At 52.4% G+C, this 22,411-nt stretch overlaps 1 protein-coding gene across 1 annotated transcript in view; it reads right to left on the bottom strand.

The window, feature by feature from the left end:
• The window catches only part of tamalin (trafficking regulator and scaffold protein tamalin), a 36,205-nt gene extending 14,215 nt beyond the window's left edge, over positions 1 to 21,990 (bottom strand). The window contains exon 1 of the mRNA XM_038786698.1: positions 21,724 to 21,990. Within this exon, the coding sequence (XP_038642626.1) occupies positions 21,724 to 21,885 (162 nt within the window). The 5' untranslated portion in view covers positions 21,886 to 21,990. The remainder of the gene's footprint in view (positions 1 to 21,723) is intronic.
• Positions 21,991 to 22,411: the final 421 nt, after the last annotated feature.

Genomic DNA, 22,411 nt, shown 5'->3' with positions numbered 1-22,411 from the left:
TTTCAAAATCCAAGTGGGATCAGGATTATCAAGTGGTTAGCGGTGGAGTACAATAAGAACTACCATTGACCACCTGCGTAGTGAATGAATTGGCGATTCTGCATGAAGCAGGGGTAGGCTTGTGATCAACAGCAGCCCCCGAGATTAGAGGATATTCTCGAGCACCTCATACGCCTATTGGTAGCTCCTGTCCACGTTATCCGACTGTTCGCGTCTACCCATATTCTCCACCCCTGGCCTTAACCCGACCCTTAACTCCCTTAATTAAAATAGAGCAATGACTTTTCTGAAGTCGTGTAGCGTGGGAGTTCGGGTGAACACATTTAGCCAGTGCCATCTCACGGTCTTATCAAATCCACTGGAGATCATGTGATCATAGAATCGCGACAGTGCAGGAGGATATTAGGCTCATCGAGTCTGCACTGACGCTCTGAAATAGCGTTCAGCCGAGGCCCACTCTCCCATCCTATCCCCGTAACCCCACCTAACCTGCACATCTTTGGACACCAAGGGGCAATTAATCATGGTCAATCCATCTAACCTGCACATCTTTGGACACTAAGGGACAATTTAGCATGGCCAATCCACCTAACCTGCACATCTTTGGACACTAAGGGACAATTTAACATGGCCAATCCACCTAACCTGCACATCTTTGGACACTAAGGGACAATTTATCATGGCCAATCCACCTAACCTGCACATCTTTGGACTGTGGGAGGAAACCGGAGCACCCGGAGGAAACCCACGCAGACACGGGGAGAACGTGCAGACTCCGCACAGACAGTGACCCAAGGCCGGAATCGAACCGGGGTCCCTGGCGCTGTGAGGCAGCAGTGCTAACCACTGTGCCGTCCCTGATCAGAGCTAGTACAGTGGGGGCACGAAACAAGAGTTAGTGAATTTCCAGTTCAATTTACTCCCTGTTCAAAGCTCCCCTAAGATCTGACCTGCGTGGTGGTTAATCCCATTTCGTGGTGGACTGTTTTCTCGCTCAAATACTAATTTCTGTATTTCCCATTTTTATTCAAATATTGATACCGGCCCCTCATTTGTTTGATTGATTACACCCACATGCTTACTCATTAACCTGCATTGGTCATTTATTGACCAGGGAATGTAAAATGCTGGTAGAGGTGGATGAGGTAGGAGATTAAAGCAACGGCCTTCTTAAGTCTTGTGTGGCTTGACTGCTACCCATGTAACCCTGCTGGGTAACTGGGGAAGGTATAATAATCCCCTTGATCACACCATAGGTTTTGCCAGCTGCAGTTGGGACATATCCCTGAAGATATCATCACATGAAGCCCACTTTCCTGCTATTGGCAGCCCAACACGTCCACCCCCACCTTCCTGTATCAATTGGAGAGCTAGCTGGCTCAGTGGGGTGAGATTATCGACCTTGATGGGTGTGGATATGGAGGCAGACAGGTGTATGAATTTGCACTAAATCCCCAGTTCCACCCCTTCACCTGGGCCATTTCTCCCCAGAGGTTGGTAACAGTACTACCCGCCCGCATGTGACAGGTCGCAAACTGACTTCATTAAAGGCCCGTGAAGATTTTTCCAGCCCGCCTCTAGCCCCAGAGTTATTGGGAGAAAGGTGTAGCTGCCTGGAGGCAGCCTCCAAGTAGCAGAAGAGGAGCTGGTACTCCAGGCAGGCTTTGAGGCCTTCCCTGTCTCAACGGCAGCCACAGGCCATTCTGTATCGGGGCTCACTCCTCCTTACAAGGGCAGCCCAGCTGCTCAGGTGGTTTATATTTTAATTAAGATGCGGAGAGGACATCTCCATCTTGAGGGACAACTCTCTCTCGCTCTCTCTGACCTAAAAAAGCAGGCTGCTGCTTTCTCGGAGCTGGAAGGCCCTGCAGCTCCGATAGCCTGCCGTCCTTAATTGGCCACTGAGCCTGCCTTCTGACCACTAATTGACCAATTCACGGAAGGTCATGACCTCCATTTGGCCCACAGGATCAATCCTCCCCCTTGTTACCAATTGAGTGATCCTTGACGCCTTGTCCCCAATATTGATGCAAAGCACATTTTCTTTGGGCACCCCTTTGATTTTTCTCTCGAGATGCTGGAAGCAGTGCGAAGAGCGTAATCTTTAATTCCTTGCCGGTTGGCAACCCTACATGGGGTTAATACATCAAAGACAATGACTGGGCCTTCAATGCTCCCAAATTAAATCTCCGCAGCAAATCAGCCCTTATCGTCTCACAGGAAATTCTTTAGCTCCTCATCAGCTCAACGTGCTTCCTGGCCACGTCTCTGCTCTGGCACGGGTCCCGCTGGATGAAGTGACATCGTCAAACGCGAGACTGGATTTGCTTTAAGGAGCGCATGGGATCAACAAGGCGGTGGGGTTGTGGGGGGAGGGGGTCAGAATTGGCCTACTTCGGACCACAAATCTCCTCCCATCCCTATCTCGCTCAGCATATCTTTCAGTTCCTTTTTCCCAGTTTAGTTAGCTTCTTCAATCTGTTATTCACCTCAAGCACTCTGTGTTTGACACCTGGCATTTCTGCCCTGACCAAACATTATTTTCTTTCCCCTCTGAGACCCAAAAAGCAAAGAAAGTTCAAGATCCACGCGTCATGTTTATTGATCAGGATTTGGCCAATGCCATTCCCCGCCAACCCCCCCCCCCCCCCCGCCGGCCTCAGTCAGTACGATGGCACTGAGGCCCGATGGTTTGTACTCAGCAATGGGTGCCGACACCGTCCCACGGCAAGAGGAAAGGGGTCGCTCCCCAGTCAGTGCCCAGCGAGTCAAATACCCTCATTGGGCTGGATTCTCCGGACCCCCCCCCCCCAGCCGCGTGTTTCCCGCTGGCGGTGGGAATCTCTGTTCCCGCTGCTTGTCAATGGGTAGCCACCCCATGCCACCAGGAAACTCGCGGCCATTGTTCTTCACCTTGGGGCGCCTGAACCTTGCCAAGCATCTCTGTTTTATGCGTCGAATAGAAAAACGGGTAAATGCTGGGCTGGCGAGTGATTAGCTAACAGTTCTTTGCCCTGCTGGCACCAGGCGCGGGCACCAATCGCTGGGGAAATACTTTTCACGAGCTACCCAATGGTGCCCTCACCAAAGCAACCACACGGCAACCTAGACAAAGAGTAGGAGCTGATTATTCATGCATAGGGACATTCCAAAGCTAGCTCTCTGCCCCCCCCCCCCTCCCCCAGGCACAATAAACGTTGGGTTCATTCCACTGGGTTGTCTCTGCTGTGCCAGTCAAACTGCTGATGGCCACTCCACTTGCCCGAGATATCAGGCACATACTATCCTACGCCAGGTAAGCAACCCCCGAATGGGAATCCTGGCTGAGGCAATTTCCTTCCTCGAGCCCGTGGTTGTTTGGCCAATTCCAGCCCTTTCGTGTGCAGTCGCCGTTGAGAATTGTTAACGCAATGCAGACGCCAGGGCCTGTCTGGCACGTGACTGCACCCAGCAGTGTTATCGGCAGATCATAAAGAGAGACAGACAGCAGAAAATGGCTGTTTTAATTCAGCACAGATCTTTAAGCTATCCATGCAACCATATGCGGCAAACATGTTGAAGCTGGAGGCTGCTCGACAAATTGCCAGTCATCTTCAAAGGAGACGGCAAGGGAATGTAATTGTTGTTTATTTCAGTTGTGGCATTCCATCTGTATGGCTAAGAGCAGAACAAGTCAGGAAGAATAACAACAACCAGGTCCATCGACATGGCCAAGGCCTCTGATTAACTCTCTCAGTCGCAAGTCAGGCCTGAGGCTGAGTGAATTGTTTACATTTGGCCTAGTGCTTTGATGTGCTGATTTCGATCTCTTGACACTGGTGTCAATCTTGATGGGAAGCTTGTTAATTACCTTGTTACTTTGTTCTCTTTCCCGAGAGTTCAGCCACACCCTAACTGGGGCAGGGTGGGGGGAAGACTGATGATATAATATAAAAAAAACCACCACAGCATTCCCAACCCAACTGGAATTCCAAATCTTGACAAGACAACATCTCGGACCAGGGCAAGTGTAGAGTGGCGATGGCAGTCGATTTGCCACACCCCCTCTTTACAGCACCTGCTGCCGTAAACCAATTCTCATGGAAACATGTCATAGAATCCCTATAGTGCAGAAGTAAGCCATTCGGTCCATCAAATCTGCACCAACCCTCCAAATGAGCACCCTACCTAGGCCCAAACCCCGCTCTATCCCTATAATCCCACCTAACCTTTGGACACTAAGGGACAATTTAGCCCATCTTTGGACAAAAAGGGACAATTCAAAATGGCCAATCCACCTAACCTGTACATCTTTGGACGCTCAGGGACAATTTAACATGGCCAATCCACCTAACCTGCACATCTTTGCTTACTAAGCAACAATTTAACATGGCCAATCCACCTAACCTGTACATCTTTGGACACTAAGGGAAAATTTAGCATGGCCAATCCACCTAACCTGTACATCTTTGGACACTAAGGGAAAATTTAGCATGGCCAATCCACCTAACCTGCACATCTTTGGACACTAAGGGACAATTCAAAATGGCCAATCCACCTAACCTGCATATCTTTGGACACTAAGGGACAATTGATCAAGGCCAATCCACCTAACCTGCACACCTTTGCATACTAAGCAACAATTTAACATGGCCAATCCACCTAACCTGTACATCTTTGGATACTAAGGGACAATTTAGCACGGCCAATCCACCTAACCTGCACATCTTTGGATACAAGCGACAATTTAACATGGCCAATCCACCTAACCTGTACATCTTTGGACACTAAGGGACAATTTAGCATGGCCAATCCACCTCACCTGTACATCTTTGGACACTAAGGGACAATTTAGCATGGCCAATCCACCTCACCTGTACATCTTTGGACACTAAGGGACAATTTAGCATGGCCAATCCACCTAACCTGCACATCTTTGAAGATGAAGGGACAATTTAGCACGGCCAATCCACCTAACCTGCACATCCTTGAACTGTGGCAGGAAACTGGAGCACCCGGAAGAAACCTGGGACACTGGCGTCGTGAAGCAACAGTGCTAACCACTGTGCCACCATGTACTTTCAGGGGAAAAAAAGAGTTTGACAACTTGCATTTGTATAGCACCTGCAACATCGCTGAATGCCCCAAGGGCCACAACTGACACTGAACCACTTCAGGAGATTTTTCTAGGGGCAGGTGGTCACACGCCTGGTCAAACAGACACATTTCAAGGAGCCATCACGAAGGAGGAGCGTTGGAGGAGCCAAGGAGGTTTATGGAGGGAATTCCCAGAGCTTGGTGTACAGACCACCAACGGCGAAGCGATTTAAATATCGGGAGAGGCTGGAGAGGCCAGAATTAGAGGGGCTCAGAGATCTCGGGAGGGTTGTGGGAGTGCAGGGGTTCGAGCATTTGGGAGGGGTGAGAGCATGGAGAAATTCGAACAGTCTGCGTGTGGGGGGGGGGTTAGAATTTTAAAATTGAGATGTTGCCAATGTCGATCAGGGAGCACAAAGTGACAGGGTCGTGGGAGTTTCAGTAAAAGCAGACAACTAACTCCATGTATTTACAGCATTTGAGCAACTGGATCTACAGTACCACCCAGGCCAGGATAGTAAGGGGGAATATAATTCCACGAGGGTTGCTCCCAAGGCAGCAAACACGTGAGCTACACAATAATAATCTTTATTAGTGTCACAAATAGGCTTACATTAACACTGCATTGAAGTTACTGTGAAAAGCCCCTAGTCGCCACATTCCGGCGCCTGTTCGGGTCACAGAGGGAGAATTCAGAATGTCCAATTCACCTAACAGCACATCTTTCGGGACTTGTGGGAGGAAACCGGAGCACCCGGAGGAAACCCACGCAGACACGGGGAGAACCCAAGCCAGGAATCGAACCTGGGATCCTGGAGCTATGAAGCAACAGAGTGCTAACCACTGTGCTACCGTGCCGGAAGAGGCTACTAACCTGAGCACCCGTGCTAATGGGTGGAATCAGTTAATGCAAGCTGCAAATTGTGGCATGGCCACGTAATTTTTTGAAATCCAGTTGCCCCCATCTGATAAAGGATGGCTGAATATTTGCATGTGGAGATTGCCAACAGATTTCAGCAGTTCCACTGCAGTCCATCGCCCTGTTGAATGTCATGGCTGATTGGTTGGGAATGACGGGTTGGCGGGCGGGGGGTGGGGGGGGGGGGGGATGATTTATAACGTCATAAACATTGATGCTCCTGGTTTATATTAGATTTTATTTTAACTGGCAGCAGATTGAAATCGGAACTTAAAAGGGATTTGCACTCTTTTGAAAAACCAACTGAAAAGACAACGCAATTTCCTCAAGCCTAGTTTTCCAAACAAACTCTCTCCACAACCCCCCCACCCCCCGCCTCCCACTCCAGCCACACACTAACTTCACCAAATGCATCCCCTTCCTGATCTCTCTATCATGGTTAGATCTGTCTGCACATTCTTACTCCCCATGCACCGCTCAATAAGTTTCCATTGGTTGCATGCTTGCAGCCCACTCACGCTAACTGTCTATTCAGTAGGGAGCTGGAGTTTTTTTTTTAAGGCTGATTTTGAAGCGAGACTGATTCATATCGCTGTATATATATGTGGCCTGAGTGTCGCCGCTGGCCTGTTGCAATGGGAGTTGGTGTGTGGGCTTGGGAAAGGGAGCAGTCTTGCTCGGAGAGTGCCCCCAGTGGCCAGGCTTATAAGTGCCCCTTTGAGTAGTGTAACAAAGCACTGGACTGAGGGCCAGATCAGCTCGGGCAGCATTTTGCTGGGGTCAAATGGGGGCCCCGGCCCCACACTCTTGTCGGGAGCACATACCAGACAGCGGTTTCACCCGGATTGGCTGCTTCATGATCCAAGGACATGCCCGCTTTCCGATTAAGGGCAGCACGTGGGCTCCTGAAGCTGGAGGGCCCAAACGGAGGTCCTCCAGTGTGGAAGGGGCTGCAGGCTGCCATTGCAAGTGAAGGGAGATGGGGGGGCGCTTCCATCTGGAGTGGTTCCATCAGCAACGTTTTAAAACCTGTCGAATTTGAAAACGGCCACTCGGCAAGTTCGGCGGGGAGGTCACAGGTCACGGGCAGCATTCAGGCAGCTGGCCTGCTCCCAATGTCTAACGGCTGTCTTGCCCTTTACCCAACGCTTGTGGGTGGGTTGTCCCTCAGCCCTCGACCCCAGCTCGGGGAAGATGGCCCGGGGAGGGGGGGGGGGGGGCTGCCAAACGGGGCCTCAAACCGGCTGGCATAAAGGTGCCAGCGAACAAGCCTGGCAGTTGGGATGCTCACACTGACCCCCTCCCCCACCGGTTAGAGATGGCAGCGGGAGAGAAAGAGAAAATAACACTCTTCTGCAAAATTGTCGGCAACTCTGACTCAGTCGTGGGTCATGAGCCGGCTTCTGCAGGGCCACTTCCCTATTCCTCACTCCATGGTGCTCAGTGTTTTATAGAGACGGGTAAACATTCAGCTGCATCGCTTCCTCGTGCTGGTGACTTTTTTTTATCCATTTACGGGATGTGGGTGTCGCTGGTTAGGCCAGCATTTATTGCCCATCCCTAATTGCCCCTTGAGAAGGTGGTGGTGAGCCGCCTTCTTGAACCGCTGAAGTCCATGTGGTGTAGGTACACCCACAGCGCTGTTAGGGAGGGGGTTCCAGGATTTTGACCCAGCGACAGTGAAGGAACGGCCGATATATTTCCAAGTCAGGATGGTGAGTGACTTGGAGGGGAACCTCCAGGTGGTGGGGTTCCCAGGTATCTGCTGCCCTTGTCCCTCTAGATGGTAGTGGTTGTGGGTTTGGAAGGTGTTGTTGAAGGAGCTTTGGTGAGTTGCTGCAGTGCATCTTGTAGATGGTACACACGGCTGCCACTGTGCGTCGGTGGTGGAGGAGGGTTTGAGTGTTTGTGGAAGGGGGAGCAATCAAGCGGGGTTGCTTTGTCCTGGATGGTGTTGAGCTTCTTGAGTGTTGTTGGAGCTGAGCTCATCCAGGCTAGTGGAGAGTATTCCATCACACTCCTGACTTGTGCCTTGTAGATGGTGGACAGGCTTTGGGGGGTCAGGAGGTGAGTTACTCTCCGCAGGATTCCCAGCCTCTGACCTGCCCTGGTAGCCACAGTATTTATATGGCTGGGTCCAGATCAGTGTCTGATCAATGGTAACCCCCAGGATGGTGATAGTGGGAATTCAGCGATGGTAATACCATTGAATGCCAAGGGGCGATGGTTAGATCCTCTCTTGTAGGAGGTGGTCATTGCCTGGCACTTACGTCATGTGCTCAGAAGCGGTGAATCATGCACACTTTCAATGGCTCATGAGGCGGGCAAAACACAAAGCCACCTTGTTCACTATCGTATTTCCAGAAACATTAAGTGCAGAGACAGGCTGCTAGCACTCAGAATCCTGGTCCCTTTGATTATTCGAAATCAGACGTTGCTTCCATGTCACACTATGATATAGATATGGAGGTCAGCCCAATTCCTACGTGAACTGGTGTGCTTATCCATCCAAAACCCTTCCCAGTTTGGGCACTTTCCTTCTCAGGTACGAGCCAGCATCGATAAAGGCAAAACAAGTCTGTCTCTCCTCTGTCCCCAAAAAGGTGCCTGATACCCAACCCACAAAAGGAATCTTCCAGCTGTGCCAATGTCCATTTTATGTGTCAGCCATTTTCTCAGCCTCTTTGCTTGGGATAGTGCTGCCTGTCTATTCTACACTTCCGGGGTCCATAATCCCTCTATTCCCATCCTAGTCATGTATTTGTCAAGATGCCCTTTAAACATCACTGTCGTCCCTGCTTCCACCACCTCCTCCGGCAGCGAGTTCCAGGCACCCACTACCCTCTGTGTAAAAAACTTGCCTCGTACATCTCCTCTAAACCTTGCCCCTCGCACCTTAAACCTAAGCCCCCTAGTAATTGACCCCTCTACCCTGGGGAAAAGCCTCTGAGTATCCACTCTGTCTGTGCCCCTCATAATTTTGTAGACCTCTATCAGGTCGCCCCTCAACCTCCGTCGTTCCAGTGAGAACAAACCAAGTTATTTCAACCGCTCCTCATAGCTAATGCCCTCCATACCAGGCAACATCCTGGTAAATCTCTTCGGCACCCTCTCTAAAGCCTCCACATCCTTCTGGTAGTGTGGCGCCCAGAATTGAACACTATACTCCAAGTGTGGTCTAACTAAGGTTCGATACAGCTGCAACATGACTTGCCAATTTTTATACTCAATGCCCCGGCCAATGAAGGCAAGCAGGCCGTATGCCTTCTTGACTACCTTCTCCACCTGTGTTGCCCCTTTCAGTGACCTGTGGATCTGTACACCTAGATCTCTCTGACTTTCAATACTCTTGAGGGTTTTACTATTCACTGTATATTCCCTACCTGCATTAGACCTTCCAAAATGCATTACCTCACATTTGTCCGGATTAAACTCCATCTGCCATCTCTCCGCCCAAGTCTCCAACCGACCTACATCCTGCTGTACCCTCTAATGGTCCTTTTCTTTTCTATAAATTTAGAGTACCCAATTCATTTTTTCCAATGAAGGGGCAATTTAGCGTGGCCAATCCACCTACCCTGCACATCTTTGGGTTGTGGGGGTGAGACCCACGCAGACACGGGGAGAATGTGCAAACTCCACACGGACAGTGACCCAGAGCTGGGATCGAACCTGGGACTTCGGCGCCGTGAGGCAGCAGTGCTAACCACCGTGCGGCCCTCTCTGACGGTCGTTTTCACTATCCATAACTCCACCAATCTGTGTTGTCCGCAAATTTATTAATCAGACCAGCGTCATTTTCCACCAAATCATTTACATATGCTACAAACAAAGGTCCCAGTACTGATCCCTGTGGAAGGCCACTAGTCACTACCTTCCATTCAGAAAAGTACCTTCTGTCTTCTATGGCCGAGCCAGTTCTGTCGCCATCTTGCCAGCTCACCTCTGACCCCGTGTGACTTCACCTTCTGTCTGCCATGAGGGACCTTGTCAAAGGCCTTACTGAAGTCCATGTAGACAACATCCACTGCCCTACCTTCATCAATCATCTTGATCACTTTCTCAAAAAACCTTGATTAAGTTAGTGAGACACGACCTCCCCTTCACAAAACCATGTTTCCAAATGTAAGTAAATCCGGTCCCTAAGATTGCCTTCCAATAATTTCCCTACCACTGACATCAAGCTCACCAGCCTATAATTTCCTGCGTTATCCCTTCCACCTTTTTATTTATTTATTTTGAATGCCCAATTCATTTGTTTGCAATTAAGGGGCAATTTAGCATGGCCAATCCACCTCGAGTGGCTGCAGCTGCTCTTCCTGTCTCTGTTGGGTGCTGGCTGTTGCTGCAGGAAGGAGAGGGATGGGGACGTCAATTATTAGGGGGCATAGGTTTAAGGTGTGAGGGGCAAGGTTTAGAGGGGATGTACGAGGTAAGTTTTTTACACAGAGGGTAGTGGGTGCCTGGAACTCACTGCCGGAGGAGGTGATGGACGCAGGGACGATAGTGACGTTTAAGGGGCATCTTGATAAATACATGAATAGGATGGGAATAGAGAGATACGGACCCAGGAAGTGTAGAAGATTTTAGTTTAGACGGGCAGCATGGTCGGCGCAGGCTTGGAGGGCCGAAGGGCCTGTTCCTGTGCTGTACTTTTCTCTGTTCTTTGAGGGAACAGACCCTGTGTTCCTCTGCTCCTTCTGAACACTGAAAAGGTGAAGGTAGCACTTTCCTACTGACATGGAGGTGACCATAGCCAGCCTCAACGTTAACAAAGTATGCGGCGTGCTTCCTGCAAGAAACCCACACCGCTCCGGGAGACGAAGCCACATGGCTCCTGGAGTGGCTCGGGGGGGGGCGGGGGGGGGGGGGGGGGTTCTACATAAGTCACCTGACCTAACGTTTAGGAGGGGTGGCTTTCATTTTCAGCCGGAGATCTTGGGAGTCAAGGAGCCAGTGCCAGGCCGGTTGCTGCACTTGGCGGTCCGCGAGGGGGGCGAGGTACTTCACTTTGTCAATGTCTACGCTCCCCAGGCTGGCCAGCAGCTGACGACTTTCTTCAAACAAGTGTCCACTCATCTTGGCACCATCGCCGTGGGCGAGTGCACCGTCCTGGGGGGGGGGGGGGGGGGGGGGGGGGGGGTTAATTGTACCCTCGGGACAAAGGACCATCTCGGTACCCAGTGCAGCTCTCGTGCGGTGGTGAAGTTAACGAACCTGGTCGGGTTCTTTGACTTGGTGGACGTCTGGCGGACTCTCCATCCTGGCTCCAGCATCTTCACTTTGTGAGGCCTGGGGTTGGAACGTCCAGAATCGGCCGCCTCTGCATTTCAAGGGCGTACCTGTCCCGTGTCCCAATGGCCTCTGTGCTGCAGGTGCCGTGCTCGGACCACCGTCTGGTGTGGGTGAGGCTCGCCCTGTCTCGCCCTCAGTCGCAGTCCGCGTACTGGCATTTTAACGACCTGCTGCTGGAGGACGAGCGGTTCCTGGCCTCGTTTCGTCACTTCTGGGCCGGCTGGAGAAGGAAGCGGGTAGGCTTCCCCTCCTTGAGGCTAAGGTGGGACGTGGGCCAGACTCACGTGCCTACCTTCTGTCAGGAGTAAGCGAGGGGGTCGGCAAAGAGGCGGAAATCCAGGGTCGAGGAGTTGGAAAAGGAGGTGCTGGACCTGGAGTCACGTCTCGGTCAGCCCGATGAAGACACGGCCCTGCGGCTGGTGTACAGAGAGAAGAAGGTCGCGCTGCGGGACCTGCAACTTGTCAGGTGCCGGGGCGCGTATGTGAGGACGCGAATCCAGATCCTTACAGACATGGACCGCAGCGGCTCCCCCTTCTTCTACTCGCTGGAAAAAAGGCTCGGAGTCCGTCAGCAGCTGGCCGACGACGGGTCCCTCGTCTCGGATCCGGAGGAGGTTCGGGCCCAAATCCGAAGCTTCTACAGCGCTCTCTCCTCTCCGGATCCGTCCAGCGAGGATGCCTGCAGAGTTTTGTAGGAGGACCTGCCGCAGGTCGGCCCGGATACCGCTGGTAGGCTCGATACCCCTATAAGCCTGGGGGAGCTGACCGGCGACCTCGACAGCCTGACCAGGGGCAAAACCCCAGGGCTGGAGGGGCTGACCGGGGAGTTCTTCAGGGCATTCTGGGGTGGAGGGTGCAGCAGCGCCGTACAATCACCGACTGCACCGGTTCACGGACTCCCAGGAAGCCCGCCATTTTTGTGGCCTTGTGGAGTCCGTGGATCGTGTCTATGTTACACGTTTTAGGCTGCACTCCCTTTTTAGTTTTCTAACCAATCTTTTGCTGGAGTTTTGTTTACACGTCAACCCCACGCTCCTAATCTACGGGCACCCGGTGCGAAGGGGGGCGGGGAAGGCGGAGGACCTCCTTATGAACCTGCTCCTGCGCCTGGCGAAGCGCGCCATTTATAGGTCCAGGCAGCGGGCGACCGAGGGGGTCATCCGGCCAGACTCTCTGTCCCTCTTCCACGGCTACATTCCTGGCTGGATGTCCCTGGAAAGGGAGCATGCGGTGTCCACGGGCACCATCAAGGCCTTCCGTGCCTGGTTGGGTTCCGCAGGGGTTAGGGTGCTTTATTGACCCCTTTAACTGCACTCGTATTTGATGTTGTTTAAGTTCCTGTTGATCTTTGTTATGTTCAGGCAGTGGCCCCTAACAGGACAGGGTCTTTTTCACTTTGTCCCTCAATTTGTTTTCCTTTCTTTTGTTTTGTTGGTGGACCTCAAAAGAGTGGCCAATCTACCTACCCTGCACATCTTTGGGTTGTGGGGTGAGACCCACACAGACACGGAGAATGTGCAAACTCCACACGGACAGTGACCCAGAGCCGGGATCGAACCTGGGACCTCGGTGCCATGAGGCAGCAATGCTAACCACTGTGCCACCGTGCCGCCCTCTTCTGCCTTTCTTAAACAAAGGAACAACATTGGCTATTCTCCAGTCCTCTGGGACATCACCTGTAGCCAATTTGGATACAAAGATTCTGTCAAGGCCTCAGCAATTTCCTCCCTCAGTATTCTGGGGTAGATCCCATCAGGCCCGGACTTATCCGTCTTAATGTTTTTTAAGGTGCCCAACACCATCTTCATTTTCATATCTACATGACCCAGAATATCTACACACCCTTCCCCAGACTTCTCATCCACCAAGTCGTTCTCTTTGGTTAATACTGACGCAAAGTATTCATTTAGTACCTCGCCCATTTCCTCTGGCTCCACGCATAGATTCCCTCCTCTGTCCTCGAGTTGGCCAACCCTTTCCCTGCCTACCCTCTTGCCCATTATATATGTATAAAAATGCCTTGGGATTCTCCTTAATCCTGTTTGCCAAGGACGTTTCATGACCCTTCCTAAACCTCCTAACTCCTTGCTTAAGTTCCTTCCTACTTTCGTTATATTCTTCAAGGGCTTTGTCTGTTCTTAGCCTTCTAGACCTTACGAATGCTTCCTTTTGCTTTGTGACCAGAGACTAAAAAGAGCGAATCTGTATGGTGTCCTTCTGCTCATGTAGTTCGGCTGTGCATCCCCCATGCACACGTGTACAGCGCATCCCCCATGCACACGTGTACAGCGCATCCCCCATGCACACGTGTACAGCACATTGCCATGCACACGTGTACAGCGCATCCCCCATGCACACGTGTACAATGCATCCCCCATGCACACGTGTACAGCGCATCCCCCATGCACACGTGTACAGCGCATCCCCCATGCACACGTGTACAGCGCATCCCCATGCACACGCACGTATAGAGCGCATCTCCATGCACACGCACGTGTAGAGCGCATTCCCATGCACACACACGTGTAGAGCGCATCCCCATGCACACACACGTGTAGAGCGCATCCCCATGCACACACACGTGTAGAGCGCATCCCCATGCATACACACGTGTAGAGCGCATCCCCATGCACGTGCATGTGTAGAGCGCATCCCCATGCACACGCACGTGTGGAGTGCATCCCCATGCACACGCACGTGTAGAGCGCATCCCCATGCACACGCACGTATAGAGCGCATTCCCATGCACACGCACGTGTAGAGCGCATCCCCATGCACGTGCATGTGTAGAGCGCATCCCCATGCACACGCACGTGTAGAGCGCATCCCCATGCACACGCACATGGAGAGCGCATCCCCATGCACACGCACGTGGAGAGCGCATCCCCATGCACACGCACGTGGAGAGCGCATCCCCATGCACACGCGTGCAGCAGCATGTTCAATGGTTAAGTGATAGTCCTCTTCGGAGGGTCTGAAGAGCAGCTTCAAAGTTGGAATATTGGACAGAGTCTGGCACCACCATTTAGTATAAGACGTTGATCTTTCTCCATGTCAGACGTGTAGTTGCAGTCCAATTACATAGAAACATGGGCGTAGCTAGGGTTCTCTTCCAGAGGGTCGTTGCAGAATCAATGGTCGCGTGTCTCTCGGTGGCGCGCCTTTGCTGACGGCGCGATTCTTTACCCCCGCCCCCCCCCCGCTTGTCAATGGAATTTCCCAATGATGCCCCCCCTTCCCCACGCCACCAGGAACTCTACGCTGCCAGCGGGAATAGGGAATCACAACGGCCGGAGAATTCTGGCCGATATTTTTAAATGACGTGTAACTTAGATTTTACGACTACATTTAAAAAAAAAATAATAATTTTAGAGTACCCAATTATTTTTCCAATTAAGGGGCAATTTAGCGTGGCCAATCCACCTACCCTGCACATCTTTGGGTTGTGGGGGCGAAACCCACGCAGACACGGGGAGAATGTGCAAACTCCACACGGACAGTGACCCAGAGCCGGGATAGAACCTGGGACCTCGGTGTCCTGAGGCAGCAATGCTAACCACTGCGCCACCGTGCTGCCCTTGGACCACATTATTTTAATGGCAGTGATGACCATAATAGTTGTTTTTTTAAATCACTGATTGGATGATCGACACCAGCTAAGAGCTTTGAAGACACTGACCCTTTAACAGAATGTTAACTCAACATTATTCATGAGCGTTTTTAACCAGTCGCTGTCTCGAACGAAGGGCTAATTTCAAAACATCACACCACAGTTGACGGGACATTAATCTGGGCCTGTCAACTCTTGGTTTCAATTCTAACACTGTGGCCCATTGTACCATGGGAGGTCAGGCACATCTCTACTGGCGATCTGCTGGAAAACCTCGTATTCACATCGCACCTCCAACAAAGTAAAATGCCCCACAATGCTTCACAGGTCCAATCCAGCAAACAAAGCTGGTTGCTGAGCCAAACAAGGAGAGGTACAAGGAGAGGTGGGGATCCTTAAGGAGGATATCCCAGGATGTAGGGCAAATGAAGGTACTGCCACCAACTGTGAAGCAATGTAAATGGGACTACGCAAGAGGCCAGAATTGCAGGAATGCATTGGTCTCTGGGGTAGTATGGTACTAATTCTAGGAACTCGTGTGTTTTCTATTGAAAACAATACTTGTTGCAGGCGAGTTCTTCGGTGAAACCGCACAATCTTTTGGTTTCGATGCAGCTCACTCTCGAGAAAAAGCACCCCCCCCCCCCACATTGCCAATCCATTAATAGAAGGCACTCGCCTTCATGTCGCCTTATCACGTCAAAGCATCTCAAACCAGCTCCACACAATGCAGTACCATAACTGTCACGTGGGCATCATGCAAGTCAGCAGCCTTGATGGAAGGAGGATCATTCATGGCCAGCAGGCGTCACAGGATGAGGCCCTTCGGCCCATCGGGCCGGCGATCGATCTCCGAAAAAGAGCGACCGACCCGCCCCCACGCCCTCCGTTCTTTCCCCCATAGCCCGACAATATTTGACGTTTTACGTAGCTGTCCGCTTTCCCCCTTTCAAAAATACTGTGGAACCTGCCCCCAGCATCCTTGCAGAGAATGCATTCCAGATCGGAGATAGCAAGTTCTTTGAGAGGGTGCGCAAGAGATTGACCAGAATGACTCCAGACAGGGGTGTTGGGGGGGTGGATTTGATACAGTAAATAGGGATAAAGTATTTCTCATGTCAGAAGTTAACACTCAGAGGGCACAGACTTCAGGTGATTGGCAAAGGACCTTTTCAGTGCAGAAGGAGGCCATTCAGCCCATCAAGTCTGCACCAGCTCACTGAAAGAGCCTTCCACCTCATCCCCCTTCCCTGCCTCATCCCCGTAACCTTGCACATTCTCTCTTTTCAGATAGCAATGCAGTTCGCTTATGAATGCCTCGCTCGAACCTGCCTCAACCGCCCTCAGGGAGTTCCACACCAACTCCAACTGCCCTCGGGATTAAAATGTTTTTCCTCAATCACTTCTACTCCTTTTACCCATCATTTGAATCTGCACCCTCTCGTTCTGGATGCTCTCTTGAGAGGGAACAATTTCTGACTGTTAACTCTGTCCACTCCCCTCGGAATCTTGAACACCTCAAACAAATCTCCTCTCAGCCTTCTTTTCTCCAAGGAAAACAGTGCCAACCTCTCCAATCTATCCTCAATTCTTTGCAATAATAATCTTTATTGTCACAAGTAGGCTTACATTAACACTGCAGTGAAGTTACTGTGAAAAGCCCCTAGTCGCCACATTCGGGTGCCTGTTCGGGTCACAGAGGGAGAATTCAGAATATCCAATTCATCTAACAAGCACGTCTTTCAGGACTTGTGGGAGGAAACCGGAGCACCCGGAGGAAACCCACGCAGACACGGGGAGAACGTGCAGGCTCCGCACAGACAGTAACCCAAGCCGGGAATCGAACCTGGGACCCCGGAGCTGTGAAGCAACAGTGCGAACCACTGTGCTACCGTGGAAGTGGGACTGAATGGATAACTCATTCAAAGGGCTGGCAGAACGGCCAGAATGGCCTTGTACTGGGCTGCAGCATTCCAGGGTTCTGTAGCAATCGACTGAGCAAAATATTTGGCCCTGTCAGCTTCAAAGATGAATAGCAGGAGCTTCCTACTGCTCTGTTCCTTTGTGGAACAGAACTCTCTTACCATACACCCATGTGGATGGAGGATTCAGTCTCATACCAAGGCCAGTACCTCCAATCATTCATCACTATTGCAGGAAAACTCAGCTGGCAGAGTTATACCCCAGGGCGCCGTTAGATACTGGCATCAAGGCTTTACATGATTGGATGTAACAGACTGTTTTGGCAGGCCCTTCTTTAATATGAAGAACATCCCAGTTGGGTTCAGAACTCGGGCATGACTGGGAAAGGTGCAGCATGGCACACCAGCTCAGGCCAGTTGGCAACGTTCGGGGTCTCAGGAGGGTTCAAACAGCACTGATGATTGGAACAAGGAGGAGGCCATTCAGCCCATCGAACTTGTTCCTCCAATTCAGTTTGATTCGGTATTTTGACTCCTTAAACGTGGTTGCCGAACCCTTAACCCCCTTTGCCTCACAATCAAAAATCGACCGCCGCCCGGTTTGGGTATTTGCAATGGCGTCCCCAACCTCAATATCTTGTCGAGGGCAAGATTTCCATTCCGCTTTGTGTGGAGAAGTGCGTTCTGATTGCACGGCACCAAGTGTAACTTCTGGCTTTAAAGTTCCTCCTCTGGGTAAAAGCAAGAGATGAAGTGCAGTTGTTAACTCTCAATCCACTTTTCAGCAGATATGACTCTCATTTCCTTTCTAAAGGCGCCAGTTGGCACCAATTCAGTGACCTGTCACTGGGGAGTCTCCTCCACATAATCTATTATCTGTGGGAGAAAAATCATTTACTGGCAGCAAGAGTTGGTGAAGGCAATGGTAAGGGCCTGAGGGTGGGGGTGAGTGGGGAGGGGGGGGGGGGGGGGGCATGTCCCCTTCACTTTGTGACCTCCAAATCCCTTGGGCCCTGTACGCATGTTTCCATTTACAGGCCTCTTCAAACGCGAGCCATTGCTGAGTTGGGGTTCAGCGCCGGCCTCCTCCCTACTTGTGGGGCACGGAAAGCAAGTGAAGGCTGTCGTTATAATGAATCGCTTCTCCCACCGCCTCCCTCAGCCCCACGACTCTCCAAGACCTCGGTGTGTTCCTCCAGTTCTGGTCTCTCGCACATTCCCAATTCCGCCATTGGCGGCTCCGGGTCCCATTGTTCTCTGGAATTCCCACCATGCACCTGTCCCAGCCTCACCTCAGACGTCCCTTAAAACCTCAGCTTTTGGTCAAATCGTCGTGTGACTCGATACCGCTCCTGTGAAGCACCCTGGGGTGTTTTACTTGCTCAAAGGCACCATACAAATGCAGGTTGTTAGTGTTAGAAATCCCTCTGCTCTCATACAAACATCAACCACCTGGTCCCCAGACACAAGCAGGCTCTCTCCCCAAATGTTGTTCACCAACCCTCTCCCCAACTTATTAATGTGTAGGACAAAACCAAAACCATTCACGACCCACTATTCCCCCAACCCCCCCACCACTCCCCTTGCCCCCCACCACTCTCCCAGCCCCCCCTAACCCTCCCCCCCACCACTCACTCCCCCTAACCCTCCCCCTGCCCCCCACCACTCTCCCAGCCCCCCCTAACCCTCCCCCCCACCACTCACTCCCCCTAACCCTCCCCCAACCCCCCCACCACTCCCCCTGCCCCCCACTACTCTCCCAGCCCCACCTAACCCTCCCCCAACCCCCCCCCCCACCACTCCCCCTGCCCCCCACCACTCTCCCAGCCCCACCTAACCCTCCCCAACCCCCCCACCACTCCCCCTGCCCCCCACCACTCTCCCAGCCCCACCTAACCCTCCCCCAACCCCCCCACCACTCCCCCTGCCCCCCACCACTCTCCCATCCCCACCTAACCCTCCCCCAACCCCCCCCACCACTCCCCCAACCCCCACCACTCTCCCAGCCCCACCTAACCCTCCCCCCACCACTCACTCCCCCTAACCCTCCCCCTGCCCCCACCACTCTCCCAGCCCCCCCTAACCCTCCCCCAATCCCCCCACCACTCCCCCAACCCCCACCACTCTCCCAGCCCCACCTAACCCTCCCCCCACCACTCATTCCCCCTAACCCTCCCCCTGCCCCCACCACTCTCCCAGCCCCCCCAACCCTCCCCCAACCCCCCCACCATTCCCCCTGCCCCCCTCCACTCTCCCAGCCCCCCTAACCCTCCCCTGCCCCCCACCACTCTCCCAGCCCCACCTAACCCTCCCCCTGCCCCCCACCACTCCCCCTGCCCCCCACCACTCTCCCAGCCCCACCTAACCCTCCCCTGCCCCCACCACTCCCCCGCCCCCCACCACTCTCCCAGCCCCACCTAACCCTCCCCCAACCCCCCCCCCCCCACCACTCCCCCTGCCCCCCACCACTCCCCCTGCCCCCCCACCACTCTCCCAGCCCCCCCTAACCCTCCCCCCACCACTCACTCCCCTAACCCTCCCCCAACCCCCCCCCCCACCACTCCCCCTGCCCCCCACCACTCTCCCAGCCCCACCTAACCCTCCCCCAATTCCCCCCACCACTCCCCCTGCCCCCCACCACTCTCCCTGTCCCCCCAACCCTCCCCCCCACCACTCCCCCTGCTCCCCCAGCCCTCCCACCACCACTCCCCGTGCGCCCCCAAACCCCCCCCCACCACACCTCTCCCCCTGCCCCCTCTCCACCACTCCCGCTGCCCCCCCCCCCCCAAACCCTCCTCCCTCACCACTCCTCGTATGTGCGTCTTTTACATGGACCCGTGAAAACTCAGGGCGAAATCAACAGAGTAAATGTGAAGAAATTGGCAAATGAAACCATTTCGCAAATTGAATGGGGTCTGTCCCTACAGGGAGCACCACAAACAAAACTCAGATCAAAAAGGAAAGTTATTGAACCTTAAATGAAAACGTGGTTCTGGGGGAGGGTGGGGTCCACTAATGCCCCCCCAGCCCCAATTCCCACAAACGTGGTGAAGAAATGGTCATTTACCCTCTTGTCCTCCAGCCGACCATAGAAACCGAGGAGGCCATTCAGCCCCTTTCTAAATCTGTTTCGCCATTCGATTGGATCATGGTCTGATCCGTGGACGGCGGCGCAGGGGTTAGCACAACCGCCTCACGGCGCTGAGGTCCCAGGTTCGATCCCGGCCATGGGTCACTGGCCGTGTGGAGTTTGCACATTCTCCCCGTGTCTGCGTGGGTTTCGCCCCCACAGATGAGCAGGTTAGATGGATTGGTTACGGGTTACGGGGATAGGGCGGAGGAGTGGTCCTGGATAGAATACTCTTTCAGAGGGTCAGCACAGAGTTAATGGGCTGAAGAGCCTCCATCTGCACTGTGGGGATTCAATAGTACATTGTACTAAGGTGGGGGGGGGGGGGGGGGGCTGAATGGAACAAAATAGGAACAGTGACTGGAAAAGGGGAACTTCGTCTTAAATGATGGCTAATCTTCACGCCATCAAAAACAGACGTCTCTCAATATCTCACTGTATCCACTGAATCATCAAAAAGTTTCACTTCACATTGATGTCACGTCGTGCTCCCCCCCCCCCCCCCCCCCCCCCCCAAAGAAAATCTATTTTAACCCATGGACTCCCATTCAGCTCTCAAACTGCGAAATGGAAAACGTTAAGAGGCTGGACTACCCGAGAGGTGACTTGCCTCCCCCCCCCCCCCCCCCAAATGAAATAATACTTCGAATGAAAGGGAAATCTTGTTCTCTAAGCTCTGAAAGGCCCCAACTTCAGATAAAACAAATTGAAAACCGGTATATTCCCAAATCAAAGTTGCTCCACCCGTGTTTCCTTGTTGGCCAGTTCCACCTATTGTGTGTCAGCCTGAACAAGGGGATGTGTGTCACACGCCTGGTGTTGTTCACAAAGCAGTGAGCCCCCTTCTCCACAGTTTGCAGCCCTTTCTTCAATCACTCCAAAACAGAGTGATCGGTTTGAAGTGATGTAAATGGTTCTGGTCACCAGCAACAACAGCAACAAAATAAAGAAGCATTTGGAGGGGAAATAGGTATCCAAAACAGGCGGGTTAAATTAGAATATGTTTGTTGTCCTGCAATAAGAGCAATATTTACACATGGAGACACGGTAACTACCTGCTATTTGACTACAAAAGGCTTCACTATTGACCAGAAGCTCCCTTGCCTGCAACAGGAGCCTCTATTTACACATTGAGACATGGTAACTACCTGCTATTTGACTACAAAAGGCTTCACTTTTGACCAGAAGCTCCCTTGCCTGCAACAGGAGCCTCTATTTACACATTGAGACATGGTAACTACCTGCTATTTGACTACAAAAGGCTTCACTTTTGACCAGAAGCTCCCTTGCCTGCAACAGGAGCCTCTATTTACACATTGAGACATGGTAACTACCTGCTATTTGACTACAAAAGGCTTCACTTTTGACCAGAAGCTTCCTTGCCTGCAATAGGAGCCTCAATTTCCACATCGAGACACCTCAAGTCCCGTTATTTGACTACAAAGGGCTTCACTATTGACCAGAAGCTTCCTTGCCTGCAATAAGAGCAATATTTACACATGGAGACACCGTAACGACCTGCTATTTGACTACAAAATGCTTCACTATTGACCAGAAGCTTCCTTGCCTGCAATAGGAGCCTCTATTTACACATGGAGACACCGTAACGACCTGCTATTTGACTACAAAAGGCTTCACTTTTGACCAGAAGCTCCCTTTGCATGTGGAGGCTGTCAGAAACCAATCTTAATCTCAGTTCCTCAGAAACATTTGAGGTGTCCTTTTGGTGGAGACGGTGTTATGGGATTGCAATGCCCCCCCGGTTACCTACCTGCTTGTGGCTGCGGGGTAAGGTGCCCCCGGAGTAGGCGAGGGTCCTGTAAAGCTGGGAGTTTCTGGCAGGCTCCGCTGTGTAAATGTCACTGACCGCCCCGGGGTCCGGGTTCCCGTAATCTTCCTTACGGCTTAACTTCTTCACTCTTCGTAAAGTCATTTCCCCCCACACATACCCCCCCTTACACAGCTCTCATCCCACTGTGTTCCTGGGAGCGGATGGAGTTGAAATGAGGGCGTGAGCCTGATCTCCAGAGGACCAAAGTAGCAGAGCTGCACTCACAAAAGCATTTAAATCCAGACGGATGTTGCAGTTCCTCCCCCACCACCCCCCACCCCCTCTCGTTGTCGAGGTGTGGTTAAAGTTCCACTTCCCTCTGCATTGATAAGAAGCTGCAAACAACCAAAAACTTTCAACTATTTCTTTTATTCTTCCCCAACAGAAAATAAACCTTGCCCCCCACCCCCATATCCGTCCGATTGCCCTGAATGCCCAGTGCTTTTACACCGGACAACCTTTTTTTTTTGTGGGTTCGCTCAAAAGGGAGACACCGTGGCGCGCACTGCTGCCTCACAGCGCCTGGGTTCGATTCCCAGCCTCGGGTGACTGTGCGGAGTCTGCGCGCTCTCCCCCGTGTGTGCGCGGGTTTCCTCCGGGTGCTCCGGTTTCCTCCCACAGTCCAAAG

This window comes from Scyliorhinus canicula, chromosome 28, assembly GCF_902713615.1.
Source record: "Scyliorhinus canicula chromosome 28, sScyCan1.1, whole genome shotgun sequence".
Lineage (NCBI taxonomy): Eukaryota > Metazoa > Chordata > Chondrichthyes > Carcharhiniformes > Scyliorhinidae > Scyliorhinus > Scyliorhinus canicula.
This window is presented reverse-complemented; position numbering and strand designations above follow the sequence as displayed.